The following is an 18,974-nucleotide window of genomic DNA, read 5'->3' on the forward strand; positions in this document are numbered from 1 at the left end:
TTTTAAAATCTAAAAAATCTAAAATATAATTAGAAAATTATCGAGTTCCAACAAAATAAATAATTATTATCTTTATAAAAAATTATATTATTAAACCAAATATAAATTACTTCGTTATTGTACATAAATTAAATTATAAAAAAATTGGATTAAAAAATTGCAAAAAAAATGAGGAATTTCAAATGGTTAATTTGATACTAATATCGATATATTTTTGTCAAATTTTTATGATATCGTCAAACATATATTTTATTCAAAAATAAAAATATCACCGTTTTCTCAAAATCACATAAAGTCATATTATAACATCGACTGAGATAAAGAATAAAATGAAATATTAAAAACACGATGTATCTCTCTGCATTGCGCAAGTACGCTTCTAGTATATATATATGTGTGTGTTTTGTGGATTCCATGTTCGTATTTTGAATATTAAAATTGCAAGACATTCTTAATACCGATTGTACGTTGTTACCCACTTGCCACTATACATATAAATATCCATTTAAAGACATATATTAAATCAAACATTTATTGTATCAAAATTAAATGTGGCACATCTAACATGCCACAAAATTCATTAAATTCCTATTTCAATATTAAATATCCTTTTTTTAACTTATATTTCAGTATCGTTGAAAAATTATCAGATATATTTATTTCTACAATATACGTCTGAACTTTCACCTGCATTATTTGACTTGTACTTTTTCTTGTGTCATGAGACCACCATGAGTAAATGATGGCGGGTCGAGCCAACGGATTTTGGGTGGGACGATGGAGCTCCTTTAATACCCGACATATAATTTTTTCACAAGGTGAATACAAACATACGTCTTTATGAACAAAATTTCACATATTATGTAATTAAGGGAAGATTTTATTCATTTATGAACAAAAAGCAACAAATTATCCAATGACTTAATCATTTCAAACATTAAAGTCCGGGTATTTTTAGACTTTTTCTTATTTAAAATAAAAAACCAACGATATATCATATATATTATATATTTTTAATTAAATTTAGGGATCGTTTACCAAACGCTTATCCGGGTAAACGTTACCAAATCACATTACCTTACCGGATGAATATGATAAGGATCAATAAATCTTACCCGGTAAGAGGGAGACAAGGACCGAAAGTCTTACCCGGTAAGTGAGGGCGACGACTCTTACTATGGTAAGCGCTTATTGGATCAATTGTTGCATATAATGTCATTTTGGTGGACTAAAGTCTTACTCGATAAATAAGTGATAGTGTTAAATTTTACCGACAAACACTAATTGGATAAGTATTTGATAAACGGATATTTATATCAAATACAGAAAGTCATAAATATTTTATAAGAAACAAAAAGGTGAATCTGAAAAGAAGTACAGATTCATGTGTGATGTGTGTGTATTTATATCACAGCTTGATGGGTATGGTTTGAAGACTTGACCAATGGCTGTGGCCATTTTTGGGAGTCCTTCAACCCAATGAGTGGCTTTTACCACATTTGGACATACACACTTTATGCTTTTTTTTTCTTTTTTTTTTTTAATCAAAACCCTTTTTTATTAACAAATTTAAATATGTAATTTTGGTCTTCTTTATATATATATATATTTAGATTTTAGGATCACGTGAAACCAACATGTTTTTATGAAACTCGTGAGACCACTTTTTTACACTTAAAACTTCACTGGAAAATGTTGTGAGGGTAACCTTCAAGGTATTTTTGTTGTGAACGTTCGGCCTTTTTTACCTTCACAGCGTTTTGCTGTGAAATTTCAAGTGTAAAAAGTAATTTTACGAAAACAAGTTAGTCTCACGTGAAACTATCTATGTATATGTATGTATATATATATATATATATGTATGTATATATATATATATATATATGTATGTATATATATATATATATATATAATATAAAAAAAATACAGTTTGGTTAGTTTTGTGAAACAATATGAAATGTTGCGGTTTTAGCTTACAAAATTTTCAAATGACATGATACAGATTTGTTAGATGAACATTTAAAAATACCATTTTAGCTCAGCTCCAACACTATTTTGCAAAAGTTATTCAAGCTTAAGTAGATTTCAAATCCAGTATTAAATTTACAATTCGAGCTCCAATATCCTGATGCTGAACTCGACTTGTTTACTAAATTGACTTTTTGCACAGAATGTACAATGTCAAAATTACAATGTATATTCATATATGAATAATCACAAATTCATGAACACAATCACTTCCTCTAATTCAGTAGGGATGCTTTCATCTAGTGATTAACTAACCCCCTTGCAGCAAGCTTTCATATATATATATATATATATATATATATACACATTATGAATATAATGTATCTTCATGTGTGAATATACATACAGATAAGAATATAATATGTCGTAACTTGTGATTTTTATTAATTGTGCATATCTTGGCTTTCTATGCCTTGAGCACATCGAACACTAAAAATGTTGTCAAAGGTAGTAAACTCGAGACATGAAAGAAGAAAACAAGAATATAACTTCACTTAATATTACTCAAAGATTCTAAGAACACCCATAAAACCGAATCCATGGTTTGATATCAAGATAAACTCGTGGTACCTAAAAGTACCACACTTTCCGTGTTCGAGTCCTCAAAATTTACAGCCGTGAAAGTTTTACATACAAACAAACAATAACACAAAGAATCTGCAAATTCAGCTTCTCTAACAAGCAAGTTTTCACGTCGTACTCATTCTGAATGTACAAAATCACTATAATCCAGAATTTGGGTTGTTTCCGGCAAGGATAAGCGAGATTTCCAGACCACGGCTGAACGCCTGGTTAAACATTAGTCGGGTTTGGAACGTTGAGATGAAAGGGAACCATGAACATAGGGCAATGGGGATAAAGATAAGCATTCCCATCCCAGCATCATATAACCGACCAAGAGATCGTACTGATTTCCATAATCCAATCTTTTTCAACACCGGTCTCCATGCCACACAGATCTGGAACAAAATGGTATATTTCAGTTCATTTCTACCCATAAAAAGAATACGAGACCAAACCAACCACCACAATTTTCTCAGAAAATTTAAAAGGAAAACGTACCGAAAGTAATCCCCAACCAGTGGGTACGAATGCTAAGATGGACGCAAATATGTCAGTAATAGTAAGATCGGTAATGGCAACAGCAACCGCTATACCAGCAAGTGCAAGCATGAAGGCAACGCCTTGTACAAAACGCAAGATCAGTTGAAAATTCACCGATATTTTCTGGCTGAACGTAAAAATCTGTACAAATAAAACAGCAAGCAACCCAAGTAAGAAATAATACATCACGGCATAGCGTTTTAAGATTAAATTTTAAACTTGTGCACCTTAAAAAGGAAAATAAGCCCCACGAGCACCAGCCATGAAAATCCGTAAACCTGCATAAACATGTATTACTAGCACTTTAGCGATAGCCATGCTTTTCGCCCAGATACATAAAATTAGAAGGTCCATCGGGCAAATGGCTGCAACTTCATAGGAAATTAAAACAAGCCCTTCTTTGGTTAATCATTCTAACAGAGCCTATACAAGCCAGCCACTGCTCAAACTTCAGGCAAACCTGTCAGGTTGGCTTGTCTAGCTATCTGAGCCATGCTAAGGCCTTTTATAGCTCAGGACACTTCAGCGAACCTAAGTGAGCCAAGCTATACAAGCCACAATTTATACAATTCTTTAACCCTATCAAACTGTCTCTTGGGAACTTCGAATTTTAACTTTTCTAAAGAGGGTTCAAATGTAACTTTATCTAAAATATTTTTTTAATTTTATACAAGCACATGCAAACCAAACCTGTACAACCCGAGTCAAGGCTAGAGTGTACAACCCCCTGTATGAGGCCAAGCTTTTTGCAAGCCGAGCCCAAGCAAGACTTTTTCAAGCCTGTCGAGCTTGAAATACGAAAGTATATTACACAAGTATGATCCAAACAAGCATCTATATATTATAAGTTGTCAAAATACACACAACAATAAGCAAACGGATGAAAAAACACCAATTATTAGGAGGAAAAAAAAGAACATTTTGATTTCAACCCAACTAGGAATTTGCCTAAATTATGCAAATAGGTTCTTACCGATAGTGACGTTTTTGATCCTTGTACATCCAGTTTGTAAATGACACCATATTGGAAAATAAAAAACCGCAGGCTCAAAATGGTTTCCATAACCCTTCCACCAAGTGTTCGGATATGAGACTGCAAGGGAAAAAAATGTAAGCCTTCCTCCAAGTGTTTGAAAATGAAAAAACCCTAGTCAACCTAGCAACGCTAGAACATGCAAGAAAATTAGAAGAATTTGTATAATAGAAAATCATCACGATAAATAATATGGAAAACTGGAAACACATTTTCCATGCAGGAAAGTGGTTTAAGATCCCACTGTTCAGGCCATTTCCTCCGTTCACCATTATGCAGGTGCCATCTTCGTGATTCCTCGGTGCAGGTAATGGAACCCACAACCACATGTGTTCTATATCATATAATATAATACGTAGGGCATAGACAAAATTGAAAAATGGCGAAAGCTAGGAGGGTACATTCGTACCAGTTCTTCATCCCACCATGCTTCCCAGCTTTCTTCTCCTTTAACACCAATTCCACCCCTATAAAAGAGCCAATTTGTCCAATCTCGAAAATCCTCTACTGTCCTAAAGGATCGAACAAGAAGGTAAACATATCAGGTGGGAACAACATAAGCTGGCGTATAATTTCAAATTGAAAAACTTACTTCTGCCACTCAAAACCAGATGGATTGAACATATATGGAGCAAAAAGCCATGAAATTGCCATGAACCAACTGCTAACACTAAGAAGAATGTAGCCCACTGCACCAGCTTCATTGAACCCATATGAAACGAACACCACTAATAGTAGAACAACTTCCATTCTGTTTCAATAAATACACAACCTCATAAGTGTGTGAGAAAGGGAATATGTGTGTGTGTGTGTGTGTGAGAGAGAGAGAGAGAGAGAGAAGAGAGACCCTTTGACAAAATGACTGCGTGAATAAAGCCTGTAATTCTCGGAAAATTTGATGTGGCGCACAACAAAGCCTCGACCAGTTGCATGATACTGTTTTGGAATCAACATTAGTTGGATTACAGTGACAGAACAGAGCAAGAAATAAAGAAAAAGTAAGAACAAACCTTTGCACCACCATGAAGAATGGTTCGGCCAAAGTAATGTGTTCTGGTGCCCAAAGAAAATGTGAAGAAGACGGTACAAAGCTGAAACTGCATGGTGATAAAACTAACAACAGCCTGCAACACCATTCAAGATTTCAAAAGCAAGAAGTTAACCACATGAAATTACTAGGGTACAACAACAGGGTTAATCAACAAAAAGACAAAAGTATTATCAGGAATTGACAAACAAGTAAATAATGATGAAGGAGGTCGATATTTGTTTTACATAGACCAAAGAAAACATTCTAGTGAGATGCCAAATAGTTAGGGTCTGAAATCTAAGAGATCCTAGGGTTGAGGAGCAATTATGGAAAACCCTATTTTCTTCTCAGTTATCCCCAATACTTTCGTCCTACATAACTTTTTTTTATCATCAAGCAACATCGCATCCCATTGAAAATTACATTTAGAGATAAAAGTATATGTATATAAACAACAATCAGCATCAAAAAAACATACCCTAAAAAATCCCTGCTCTAAGATGAATCCCAAAACCATCGGTATAGCCGTAAATACACCAATCTGAAACAGAAACTGTGTATTTAAAGCTGTATTTAGAGCAGTGTTGTGCAACACATCAGCTCTAGTTTGAATATCTTCACCAACTCCAGACAATGCCTGAAACAATAAAATAAAATGATCTCAAAAGAAGGTAGGGAACTCTAACGAGAAGCTATATAAGCAAAGTTTAGAACTTACCAAATATGTTTTTCCGTAGAGAAATATGTACACTGTAATCACAGTTAACTGCACACAAATCAGAGAAGTTGTTAAAGGAGATGGAGCTGTTTTCAAACAAAATTCAAACAGAACCATTCATCATTCTGACTTAACGCCTTCTTTTCGCTTCTCGCCAGAGTTATTTCACAATGAATTGCCATGGTAAGGAAGAAGAGGAGAACAGGAACACTGGGAGAGCATGCTATTTTTTAATACATATATAACAAAGAAGGTAACTCGTCATTGGAGTTTACATAATATGTTAGCATGCATATACCTTTATCAAACAATCATGCATCTATTTAAGTAAGATGGAAGTATATTTACTCCCATCTATCCAACTTTTTTGCGTAGACATTCCTTTTATGAGAGCATGCTCAGTGAATACCCATCCACGTAAAAGAGGATGCATGAATCAACTATTGCCACAGCCATTGGGAGTTTCAATGTGATTTATGAAAGCGGACCGAGTGCCATGGTGATATGGAACACTAGAAGTTTTCAGTGCAATTTTCCCTGTTTGATTTTGACTCACATAGATAGGTGAGTTATTCAATTGACTGCATAAGTACACATATATTACATAAATATAAACGTGCAACTGGATATAAAAATCAAGAATATAGACTAATCTTTTTAACATATGATCTATGTTTGTCGATCCATACTAAATATGACAACTAACTTGGCTCATAGTCTAACGAGAATGTTAGACTATCAGTCAAATATCTATAATGACCCTCAATTATATCAAAATAGAATTCTTTTGACCAAAGCAACATTACTAGTATTTTGTAACAAATGTGAAGGGACAAAAAGTAAATCTGGATTAAAACCTTACCTCAAAAGAAATTGTTCCATTTATATTGGAATCAGAAAAGAAAACCATTGCATTTATTATATAAGAATGGAGGGAGTAAGTGAATATATTAATAATATAAATATATCTACAATTTATAAGCTCAAAGAAAAACTATAGATATTATCAAAACCAAACTCATGTCGAGTGGTTCTCGAGCTTACTCAACATGAGTTCAAGTCTTCTAACATGTTCAAGCACAATTTCTTAGTTGATCTAGACTCAAATAACTTACTGGAATCAAATCGAATTCAAGTTCTGCAAGATTAATTAATTGCAAGCGTAAAATAGCATAAATTAATAGCAAAGGTGCATACCATAGTACAGAAGTAGTATCCGACGGTGGTAAAGTAGAATGAAAGCATCCGGAAGAAATCAAACAGCTGCCCAAGTCTGTATATATCCCTACTAAGAACCTGCTCACCATTCCCTCCGGCCACTTTTCCTTCAAACAGAGCAATCTGATTGAGCCCAACATCTCGTCCCTTGCCAACCTACACAACATATCAACCAAGTACATGATAAGCTAGAGTGTTTGCTTACCGAAGACTTCTTTTGAAACTAAACAAAAACTCCTCTGTGTTTTGATTTCAGGAGGGAAAGGAGTATATAACAGATATAATGCCTGGATGTATTCATGATGAGTGATGTTTCCTTGACGTAAAGTTGAATTGAAACCTGCATTTTAAATTTCAAAATGTAGTGAGATATGGAAAGAAGTATGGTTTAATAAAGGTGATATTCCACCATGTGGAAGATGACTATAAAACCATATTATCAAGAAAGAGAGACGAAAAAAAGAAAAAAAGATATACCTGCATAAATATCTTCACTAATGTTGATCACACGAGAAGCTTTGCTGATGCCACCCCGGGTTATATGGAACACTCTATCAAACACATCAGGATGACCATAATGCATGCGAACCCTGAATATAGTTTAAAGTAACACCATGATGACATTAACCACACATAGCTTCTGGAAACGAGAAGATATTGCTTGCATAGAAAAGCTGCAAGAACACATACTTTAGAGGACTTGCAAGCACACGCTGCCCAAGAGTTACGAAACTAGTTTCTTGATTGGACATAAAGGATGCTAACGAAGAGACACTGCATGAATAGTTCAAAAAAGTGATGATGGCTGTATGAGTAAGTGTGTGTTAGGAAAACATTATTATAGTTTATACCTTCCCGTAAATACATGCTCTCTTACACCAAGAATGGTAGCAGGACGGATACCATGATAAGCATGGAATTCTTCAAGGAGATTTCTCATCTTTAATGCTTCCTCAAAATAATTATCCTGAAGAATAAGCAAACAAAAGCTAAAATGTAGAATAAAAGCATACTTAAAAACAACACTGAAATTGATATTAAATTTTGATTTTCATATTAGTAAATGTGCTATATAGTCAGTACTTTGTGAATGGAAAGAAAGCATACAAAGAGCACATTAGCACAGAAGTTCCCATGAGATCATCATCACATAAAGCTAGAAAGTGCATACCTGATTCATATCAATTGTCTGCACAGCATTTCCACGAGTAAAGACAATCGCATGATTTTGATTTTCAGGTTTTCCCTCACCAAGTTTGGGATTCCCAGGCAATTTTATAGAATAGACTTCCTGCATAACATTTACTTCGAATTAAGTATTTAACAAACCCAAAGCTCATGCTCAACTAATCTGGTACACATTAACGAAACAGTAAAACTGTAGTAAATAATAAAATTATAGAAATCATCCATAGGAGAATAAGAAAAAAACGACAGGAGCTATCAACCTTGTCTTTCCCATTGATGTCTCCCTTCACAAGTTTAGAGTAGAACTCTTTGTGCACTTTACCATCAGTTAAGGTCTCCACCTCATCAATGAAAGCAACTCGAAGTGCTTCGTTTCTGAAACGGAAACCCACAATCAGTTTTTTGACAGAATCACATCAGCAATAATACTAGCACATGCAAAAACTTCTATAAACACATTTTTAATCACAGTAAATAGGTGCCCCTGATCGATTTTCAGAGCATACCAAGTTCTACTCTGCTGTACCTCCCATATGGTTCACCTATAGTAGGCGGACTAAGAAATATGTGGGAGGGGCTGTTTTTGTTACTTTCCGTAAATAAAGGGGCATACTTTGTAATAAGCAAATTGACTAAAGGGTCGGTTGGGAAATATCTTTTTCTTAGTGCCTTTATGTGGAGCGGGAAGGGGAATTATGGGGTATTCAGATATTTTGTAAATCGGACGAGAGTCCTCTGGGAGAGATCATGGCCTCTCGAAAGCCATAGAAGCAATACAATCATACGACCATACTTACACAATTCTTTTCTGTAATTTCTGTTCATCTCGGTTTATAGCAAATTCGTATCAGAGCGGCTACATCCAGGGACGATGACGACCAGAAGCGTAACCAATCAAGTGGACGATCTGGAGAGCAGCGTTGGTTCAATTGAAAAAGGGATGCAGTTACTTATGCAACAGATGGAGCGAATTAGCAAGCAAGAGGATGCGGCGAGTAAGGTGCCAATACCTCCTGATTCCGATGAGGAAGGAACGCCTGGATCGGGAAGGAAATCGAGGCGTCATCATGAGGACAACAATTTGTCCCGTTTCTTGGCCATCAAGGGGAGAAAACTGGAAATTTCCGTGTTCAATGGGAAGGATCCCGATGGATGGATCCTAAAGGCTGAGAGGTATTTTACACTAAATCGATTGAGTCAGGAGGAGAAAATTGATGTATCATTTATTTCGTATGAAGGAGATGCAATGAGATGGTTTCAATGGGAAAACAAGAGGCATCCGATCACTAGATGAGAGGACATGAAACTACTCCTACTGCGTCAATTTAGATCCATGGCCTGGCTCTTTGTGTGAGCAATTCCTGGCGTTGAAACAGGAAGATTCGATCTTCGAGTATCGACGCAAATTTGTCGAATTAGCTGCACCTCTGGATGGAATACCGAAAGAAGTTCTCTAAGCCAATTTATTAATGGATTGGAGAATACAATCAAGGCTGAAATAAGGCTGATTAATCCGATCACTCTTAATGAAGCAATGGAGATCGCTTCGAAGATCGAGATTAAGAACCAGGTGCTAAGCCGTGGAAAGTATTCTGGTTTTACAAAAAAATTACAGGCTCACCCGTGGAAAGTAAGAATGTCACGGCCGTTGGGGCAAGTGCGATTCAAGGAACTATGAAAACTGGATTGGATTTTAGAAGATTGTCTAATGAAGAAGTGCAACACCGGAGGGCTTTGGGGTTGTGTTATCGCTGTGATGAGAAATTCTCTCAGGGACATAAGTGTAAAGAGGACAACCTAGAGAAAGGGAATGCAGAAGAGGTAGAAGCCGATCTGGGTGCGGTGGACATGCTCGAAATCAGTAAGAAAGTAGAGGTACACTTGAATTCTGTAGTTGAAATAACCAATATTAAGACTATGAAAATGATGGGAGAAATTGGGGATCAGAAGGTAGTAATACTCATTGATAGTGGGGCTTCCCACAACTTTATATCTAAAACAGTGGTTGAGAAATTAAAGCTACCTGTTGAGGCAACCAAGAATTACTGTATAACGATGGGCACTGGTAGTCAGACAAAAGGAGAGGGAGTTTGTAGGGGAATTGTGTTGGTCACTCAGGGGTTGGAAGTAAGGGATGACTTCTTGCCCATTCAGCTGGGTAACAGTGATGCAATTTTGGGAATACAATAGTTAGATACGCTCGGTGCTACTTATACAAATTGGAAACAACAGGTCATGAAGTTCTCTGTTCAGGGTCGATCATTTACATTGAAGGGAGATCCCTCGTTGGGGAGATCGATGGTTTCATTAAAAGCCATGGGAAAGGTGATTCAACAGAAGGGCCATGGGATTCTGGTCGAACTGGGGCTGTTTGAGGCTGATGACAGAAAGGTTCGTGGTGGGTATAAAGCAGAATTGGAATCTGTCTTGGAAAAATATGCTTTCATTTTTGACATGCCAAAAGGATTGCCACCTGTTAGGGGAAAGGAGCACAGTATAGTGTTGAAAGAGGGGGCCAGACCGGTGAACGTGCGACCCTATAGGTACCCACACTACCAAAAGGATGAGATTGAGAAGCTAGTAACAGAGATGCTAGAGCCAGGGATCATACAGCACAGTGTTAGTCCTTTTTCCAGTCCAGTGTTACTGGTTAAAAAGAAAGATGGCAGCTGGAGATTTTGTGTTGATTACAAGGCATTTATCAAGTGCACAGTGACGGATAAATTTCCGATCCCGGTCATTGATGAGTTACTAGATGAATTACATGGGGCGAGGGTGTTTTCTAAACTTGATCTGAAGTTAGGGTACCACCAAATCCGTATGCAATCTACCGATATTCAAAAAAACAGCCTTCCGCACTCACCATGGGCATTACGAATTCTTGGTAATGCCCTTTGGTTTGGTTAATGCGCCAGCTACTTTTCAGAGCCTAATGAACAAGGTTTTTAAAGAACATTTACGAAAGTTTGTTTTAGTCTTCTTTGATGATATTTTGGTGTACAGCAAGTCTATTGAGGAGCACAAACAACACTTACAGTTGGTATTCGAGATCCTAAAACAGTATCAGCTTTTCGCAAACCAAAAGAAATGCGAGTTTGGTAAGGAAAGGCTGGGTTACTTGGGGCACATCATCTCGGGTGACGGGGTTGAGATGGATGACTCGAAAGTAAAAGCTATGTTGGATTGGCCACCTCCCACATCTATTACAGAATTCAGGGGATTCCTTGGGTTATTAGGCTACTACAGAAAATTCATCAAGGGATATGGTATAATAGTTGGACCATTGACAGAGTTATTGAAGAAAAACCAGTTTGCGTGGGGAGAACAGGTGCAGGATGCTTTTCACTTACTTAAAAAAGCATTAGCATCAGCTCCGGTGCTGAAGTTACCTAATTTCGATCAGGAATTCGTGATTAAAAAAACAGATGCTTTTGGGTTTAGGTTGGGGGCTGTATTAATGTAAAACAAACAACCTATAGCCTATTTCAGCCAAGGTTTGGGCACATGGGCTAAGCAAAAACCGATATAACAAAAAGAGCTTATGGCTATTGTGTTAGTTGTTCGAAAGTGGAGACCCTATCTCTTAGGCAAACACTTTGTGGTTCAAAGTGATCAACAAAGTCTGAAGGTTCTATTGGAAGTTGGAACGTGTGGTTGAACCAGAATATCAGAAGTGGGTTAGCAAATTACTTGGATATGATTTCTCCATTGTATACAAGACGGGTAGCTCAAACCGGGCAGCTGATGCGTTATCATGAAAGACAGACTTTGAAGACTCTATCGAGTGTGCTAATTTGGTGGGGGGGCCTCAATGGAGGCAGTGAGACACCCTCAAACACAAAATTGAGGAAGATGAATTCCTAAAAAAGATAACAGTAGACTAAGAACAGGTAACCTGGAGTGCTCTAGGGTTTTGAATTACAGAATGGATTGCTACTATATAAAAGCCTATTGGTCATCCCTAGGAAGTCTAAGATGATTCCTTTAATTTTTGATGAATTTCATGGGTCTCCGACCGGGGGACAGGATGGGATTGATCGATCATACCAAAGGATTGCGTCGGAAGTATTCAGGGTGGGGCTGCGAAAGGATATTGCAGCTATGGTGAGCAGTTGCAAGATATGCCAATGAAACAAGTGTATGAGTGGTTGACCCACGGGTCTATTACAACCATTGGAATTACCTTGGAAGGTATGGGGCGAGGTTTCAATGGACTTCATTGAGGTGTTGCCAAAATCTTACGGGATGGATTCGATTTTGGTTGTGGTGGACCATCTCAGTAAATACGCCCATTTTGTGGGACTTAAACACCCCTATACAGCTCAGTCGGTTGCAGAAATATATGCCAAAGAGGTCATTCGATTACATGGGATGCCACAATCCATCGTGTCTGACAGAGATAAAATCTTCCAGAGTGTTCTGGAAAGAACTCTTTAAATTGCAAGGCACACACTTGAAGTTCAGTACTGCTTATCATCCGCAATCGGATGGTCAAACAGAAGTGGTGAATAAGGGTTTAGAGCAATATTTGAGGTGTTGGGTGTCGAACCGGCCAAAGCTGTGGCACAAACAGGCTACTTCCAAGCTGCAGGCAGTGGACCAAGAACTGGGGCAACGGGAGGAAATACTGGATGAGGCCCATATGTGCTTACTTAAGGCCCAATGTCATATGAAGCAACAGGAGGATCTGGGCCGAAAAGACAAGGTCTTTACAATCGGAGACTGGGTTTTCTTAAAGTTACGCCCGTATAGACAGAAGTTATTGATCCGGGGTAATAACCCAAAGCTTGCAGCGCGATTCTACGGACCATATAAGATACTGGAAAGGATTGGTTTGGTAGCCTATAAACTGGAGCTGCTGGACAGCGTCGCAATTCATCCGGTTTTTCACATTTCTGAATTACGACCAGCAATTGGTGACTGTATTTCTGCCAAAGAAATCCCTCCTCAGTTTACTGAAGACTTGGAGTTGAGAGCAGAACCAGAGGATATACTGGACATTCGTCCATTACCAAATGCAGACCCCGGCATGTTGGAGGTACTTGTAAAATGGAAAGGTATGTCCAAGTTCGAGGCATCCTGGGAAGTTTTAGAGGCATTGCTGCAACAATTTCCATCTGCACACCTTGAGGACAAGGTGAGACTCTTTTGGGAGGGTATTGTTGTACCTCCCATATGGTTCACCTATAGTAGGCGGACTAAGAAATAGGTGGGAGGGGATGCTTTTTGTTACTTTCCATAAATAAGGGGGTATACTTTGTAATAAGCAAATTGACTAAAGGGACGGTTGGGAAATATCTTTTTCTTAGTGCCTTTATGTGGAGCGGGAAGGGAAATTATGGGGTATTCAGATATTTTGTAAATCGGACGAGTCCTCTGGGAGAGATCATGGCCTCTCGAAAGCCATAGAAGCAATACAATCATACGACCATACTTACACAAATTTTTTTCTGTAATTTCTGTTCATCTTGGTTTATAGCATACTCACATGAAAATAGCATTTTATTCTCATAAACTAGATTTCGTCCCACATCCTGGAATATAATGCAATCTTATAATCACTCATTTTCAGATACTATAAACTTGGTAGACGGTGTCTTTATCTTTTCCATAGGTTTTTCATCAGTGTATGATGTATCTGATTGCTGAAGGACATCTAAACTAAACGCCGATACTCCCTCTTATCAGTCGAAACATATGAGAAGCAATCTCTCTATCCCTCTACCTCTTCCTCTCTATTATGAGATTCCTTTGGTTTATATAAAGTTCGGGGGAGAGAGAAAAACTTTATGTAACCCATATTAATATGGAACTATAGAAATGTTAACACATTTGACATTTCTTCATGTTTTTCTGTAGGGCAAATTGCATGAAGAAATAACGTGCTTTAACTTGATTCCTATTTTGGGTAACGTACTTTCAAAGCTTCCATTCTGGTACCTAAGATGTAAAGTTTTAAACATTTAAGTACTCGGGTAACCGGTTGAAGCATTAACTCTTTCTTCTAATAAACCACAATACATAAAAACTAATTTTAGATTAAGATATCCATGTCAGCAAATAATACTGAGTTGGATACCACATCACTCGCCGCATTAGCATGGTAACCGGTTAATGCTTCAACCGGTTACCCGGGTACTTAAATGTTTAAAACTTTACATCTTAGGTACCAAAATGGAAGTTTTGAAAGTACGTTACCCAAAATAGGAATGAAGTTAAAGTATGTTACTTATTAATGCAATTTCCCCTTTTCTATATATATATAGCATTCTATATGCTCCCACTAAGTGTCAGCCACGTAAACGGGACAAAAATTAAAAAGAAAATTGGAGGCCGATTAAGGCTAGGTACTTTACAAGGATAATAAATTTCCTGAGACCATCAACTGCAAGTGTTTCATTCTTTTTATACCCACTTGCCTGTTTCACAAACACATCAACAATCAAATGATAGCACCAGAGAGAATGAGTTAAGTCACCACTCACCATATCAAGCACAATGGGTTTTGTTTCAAGGCCGAGTAAACATAAACAGGACTTGTTTATCTAGGGGCTAGGGCACAGTGACTATAAAAGCATACACAACGACACAGCAAATATACATATCTCACCTTTGCAATAACAATGCAATATCAGCAGCCTCGGGCTTTTGCTCTTCTTTCTGTCTCCCATATATTTGGCAAGTGACAACATATGTAAATTTTAGGTCTGCGTGAGCTCTTGCTTCAGGAGAAAACTCAAATCCTTTAATATCAGTTGCTTCAGTAGTGGGAACAGCCGCTTCGATATCTAGCATAGCCATGTAAAATATTAGAACATGACTCATGCAATTGAAGCCAAAATGACAAATAGCAACAATACAAATATTCTGGAAACTCAAACCTCCAACAGTCATTCTTTCCAAATAAGCCTGAAGCATTAGAGCCTTTCGGTAGTACATCATTCCTCGCACTGGATATCATTGAACAAAAGGTCAATGATGCAAGAAACAGCAACAAAGTTTGAACTTTACAGTTTTATGTAACATGGATATCCCAACTCAATAGATGCTGTTTTATACACAACAATAATAGAGCTACTGGCTATTCTCTTTCACCCTAAATCAGCTGTAAATCAAATGCAAGACCTGATCATTAGAAAATAATTTAAACACAAGCTCACATAAAATAAATTCAAGCAATCATCACCAAACATAATAAGTAGTAGCCTATAGGCTATATGTATGCATTGCTGAGACCGGAAAGAAACGAGTATGAATCCCTGAGAAAATTTAGAAAGAAAAAACATACCGGTTCTCGCTAATGTTTGTCCACGATATGATGCCCAAAACCGAAGTTCGAGGTTCTCATCATCATTATCAATAAGATCTGCCTCGTGCGTATTTTCATCACGGCCGATCCGAGCAAGAAAGTTTTTCCATTCATCTACAAAATCCAAAAGGGGGTTCAAGCAGACTCATAGTTTCATTGGATCAAAAGAATCGACAAGTTCAAGTCCTGGTGGCCAAGGACAATATAAGCGTGCCATTTCCATCTTTAAAATAGCCACATGACACCACACTGGTGGTCCCAAATGATCTGGTTCCTACAGTTTCATGGTGCTTAGGAGAACACACCTACTATCCCCATCTTATTGGAGTTTGAAAGCCAAAATACCTGGATAGATCTTCTGAAGGTAAAACAAGATCGAAATGCCGTCCTCATTTTTCTTAAGAAGCTCTTTCATACTATAAAGAACAGTCTCTGAATAATATGGCGTGAAAACACTGGACAAATTCAAAACTTAAATCAGTACCCAACGGATGGTTTTATATGAAGTCAAAAACTTAAATCAGAACCAATGAATGGTCACCCATGTGAGGTTTAACCTGAAAGATAACATTTCACGGACAGGCTTGGTTCTGGGCATCGACATGAAAAGTGAATTTGTGAAGAATTGCAACCTACGTCTAGCCTCTAGGTTTTTCGGGACATTTACCGCAGAATCCTTGATAGTGAAAAGCGAGTGTAGCCTCCGAATTTGTGACCTCTTTTGACAAAGAATATTTCAATGTTTAAACACCAATATGAGAAATATATAAGAAAGGTCAACTAACAAAAGTCTTGCTATTACAAGAGACAACATACCAACTCAGGATCTCTAGGCCACTTCAACTTTGAAAACAGGCGACCTTCCTTCCTTGCTTTTAGCAACATATTCCAAGTAGCATAATTTTCTCTGAAGAATGAATCAAAAGTTCCATCAAGTATGTGTTTAAGAACTGAATTAAAACTTAAGAGCACATAACTTCTCATTGGACACACACCTCATGTTGACGTTAAAAAAATCAAGCTGGATAACATCATAAAGATCGAGAGCAGCATTAACAGCACCACTCTCCAGTTCAGGCGTTCCAACTTCTTTCTGTGCATGTAGCATGCAAACCACATTATTATGGTCAAATGAGAGGAAAAAAACACCGCTTAAAGAAACAAAATCAGCCAATAAAAATACTATAAATTGGCAAAACAATACCAAAGGAAAACAAAATTCAGGTATACTGAATATAAGATACACTGAAGTGAAACCCTCATGAATGCAATGTTTCAGCACGATGGAAACTTCAATAGTTCAAATATAAAGTCAATAAGAGCTACTTGTGTATATTGACAGTACAAGGAACACAAATTGGTAGAGAAGCAGATTGTATAACCAGAGACTCTGTTTAGCTTTCGTGTAAGTAGCAATATGCATATAGAAGAGATGTTAGAGTTAAGATAAGGAATTCATAAACCCAATAGTTCTTTAGGGATTAAAATGTTATCAGCCACATGATTTACAGATATCTTACCTTTCTAAGTTAATATCCATTCAGGATGAAAAAGATGGTGCTAATTTCAAATCGTGATCAATAAATCTACATCAACCAAAGACCATTTGGATTAGAAGTAGTGGGTCCTGAGTACCTAACGATATGAATCCTTGTTTATAACTCTTCTATTATGAATAAGAGAAACATTTCGGAAAATACAAATTTACACCATCAGCACCACAAGTGCAAGAACATAGATAGCTTAAAATGAACAAAGACATACCAGAATTCCCGTAAGTGCAGTAACTTTTTGAATAACAAGTGCCAGTTTTTTTAGTTGAAAGTCTATGTGGATGCTCCTTTTCACCATACTTCCTCGAATGTCTTCATATATTCTTTCAACCCTGCAGAAGACAAACAGGTAAAAAGGTGAACAATGGCGCTAACATGACGAAATGAACAATGCTTAATGAACTAACAATTTATACAATCTAAACACTTCACTGCGCACTTACCACAACTTCCCGTCATCATCGGCTAAAATTGACGTCAAAATTAGCTTGATGGTGTAAAAACACTCCTCAACTGCATATTTCATGTAATCGTCCCTTGAGATCCTATCCCACAGCTCCTCTTGTGAGTCACTCTCTCCGGCAATATCTTTGGCAAGGAATATCTAAATATAACAAAAAGAAAAAGCACATTTACGAAGAAACTCACAAAAGTAAAGAAAAAGAACCAAAATGGAAGTCCAAGACTAAAGCATTTGAATAACCTTGCTGGCTAAGAGAAAAAGAGGCCACTGAACCATAGGAACAGTCCCAGAATTTGTAGGCATTAGAAGCAATTCCATTTCCCTGAAAACAAGATGCGTGCGGATAAAAAATTATCATTCAACCCAACAAGTCCTATTACAGCAAGTAAGACACTCACAAATTAGTAATATAATCTTCTTCTCGCAGATTCTTCACGATCTCATTCCAGAAGGGTGAAAATCGAGCAGCATCAAACTTATTTTTCTGCAGAACCTTTGGACAGCATAAAAGAGAGTGGTTAAAACTCACATTTTACTCAAGTACCACAAGCATGAGGAATCGAAAAGGAAATATATGTATACATGTATATAGCAGATGTAGTTTTAGTCTCAACAAACTGACACAGATCATGTCATTTCTAACTTCATAGATTTTAACTTGAAAAGTTTTCAAGAGATAACAAAGAACAATAGAAACTGGAACAATAAAGTACTTCTTAATTAAACTGCAACTGGCCAACATAATTAATAAAATATCACGATCACATACAGAGAAGCCATAACAAAACTTTGGTCATATAAATGCATAAATGTCTAAGCATATAATTAACGACTGGCACAAAATTCCAAGACTTGGAATTCTGTTCAGAGAAACTAATAGAGATCAAAGAGTATTGCATGCAATTTACTAGGGTGCACCCCTATTTGATCTTATAAAGCCTTTCCCAAGAAAGGATAAAAGTGAAGGATTGTGACTGACATTGCAGGAAAACATAAAAACTAGCTACAACTATGAAAACGTGATGGGTTCAACTCATAATTACGGATCACGAACTAGTGCGCAACAAAAGGCATGTCTGTGTCATAAATTGCAGTCTATATTGTCTCATGAGTTGAAGCAAGTGATCTTGTGATTAACCAAAGGAGAAGATGTGTCAATGGAGAAAAAATTGTACAATGCCAATTACAAGATACAAGGCAGAAATGCTTCTACATCTTTCAAGGCCATTTACTGAATGCTCCGAGGTTGAGTTCTTTGTGGTGCATCAGGGCTACGGTTTTGACTAGAGATGGGCAAAAAGACCAATCCATTCGGTCCAGGCCGGACTGC

At 37.1% G+C, this 18,974-nt stretch overlaps 1 protein-coding gene across 8 annotated transcripts in view; it reads right to left on the reverse strand.

The window, feature by feature from the left end:
- Positions 1-2,498: 2,498 nt before the first annotated feature.
- Positions 2,499-18,974, reverse strand: part of LOC112528081 (callose synthase 9) — a 36,761-nt gene continuing 20,285 nt past the window's right edge. For 2 of the 8 annotated variants that reach the window (XM_025138986.1, XM_025138990.1), the window contains 27 exons: positions 18,043-18,137; positions 17,885-17,966; positions 17,625-17,785; positions 17,393-17,513; positions 16,624-16,721; positions 16,445-16,535; positions 16,186-16,346; positions 15,974-16,083; positions 15,608-15,742; positions 14,930-15,269; positions 8,580-8,694; positions 8,303-8,422; positions 7,983-8,098; positions 7,822-7,905; positions 7,609-7,721; positions 7,419-7,471; positions 7,111-7,287; positions 5,914-5,961; positions 5,674-5,832; positions 5,176-5,289; positions 5,013-5,101; positions 4,758-4,916; positions 4,575-4,677; positions 4,106-4,225; positions 3,360-3,410; positions 3,091-3,273; positions 2,499-2,987 (listed from right to left, as the gene is read on the reverse strand). In XM_025138986.1, the coding sequence (XP_024994754.1) occupies positions 2,751-2,987; positions 3,091-3,273; positions 3,360-3,410; positions 4,106-4,225; positions 4,575-4,677; positions 4,758-4,916; positions 5,013-5,101; positions 5,176-5,289; positions 5,674-5,832; positions 5,914-5,961; positions 7,111-7,287; positions 7,419-7,471; positions 7,609-7,721; positions 7,822-7,905; positions 7,983-8,098; positions 8,303-8,422; positions 8,580-8,694; positions 14,930-15,269; positions 15,608-15,742; positions 15,974-16,083; positions 16,186-16,346; positions 16,445-16,535; positions 16,624-16,721; positions 17,393-17,513; positions 17,625-17,785; positions 17,885-17,966; positions 18,043-18,137 (3,435 nt within the window). In that variant the 3' untranslated portion in view covers positions 2,499-2,750. The other 6 variants (XM_025138987.1, XM_025138988.1, XM_025138994.1 and 3 more) reach the window with 6 other exon arrangements.

This window comes from Cynara cardunculus (genome assembly GCF_001531365.2).
Source record: "Cynara cardunculus var. scolymus isolate 2C chromosome LG 15, CcrdV1, whole genome shotgun sequence".
Lineage (NCBI taxonomy): Eukaryota > Viridiplantae > Streptophyta > Magnoliopsida > Asterales > Asteraceae > Cynara > Cynara cardunculus.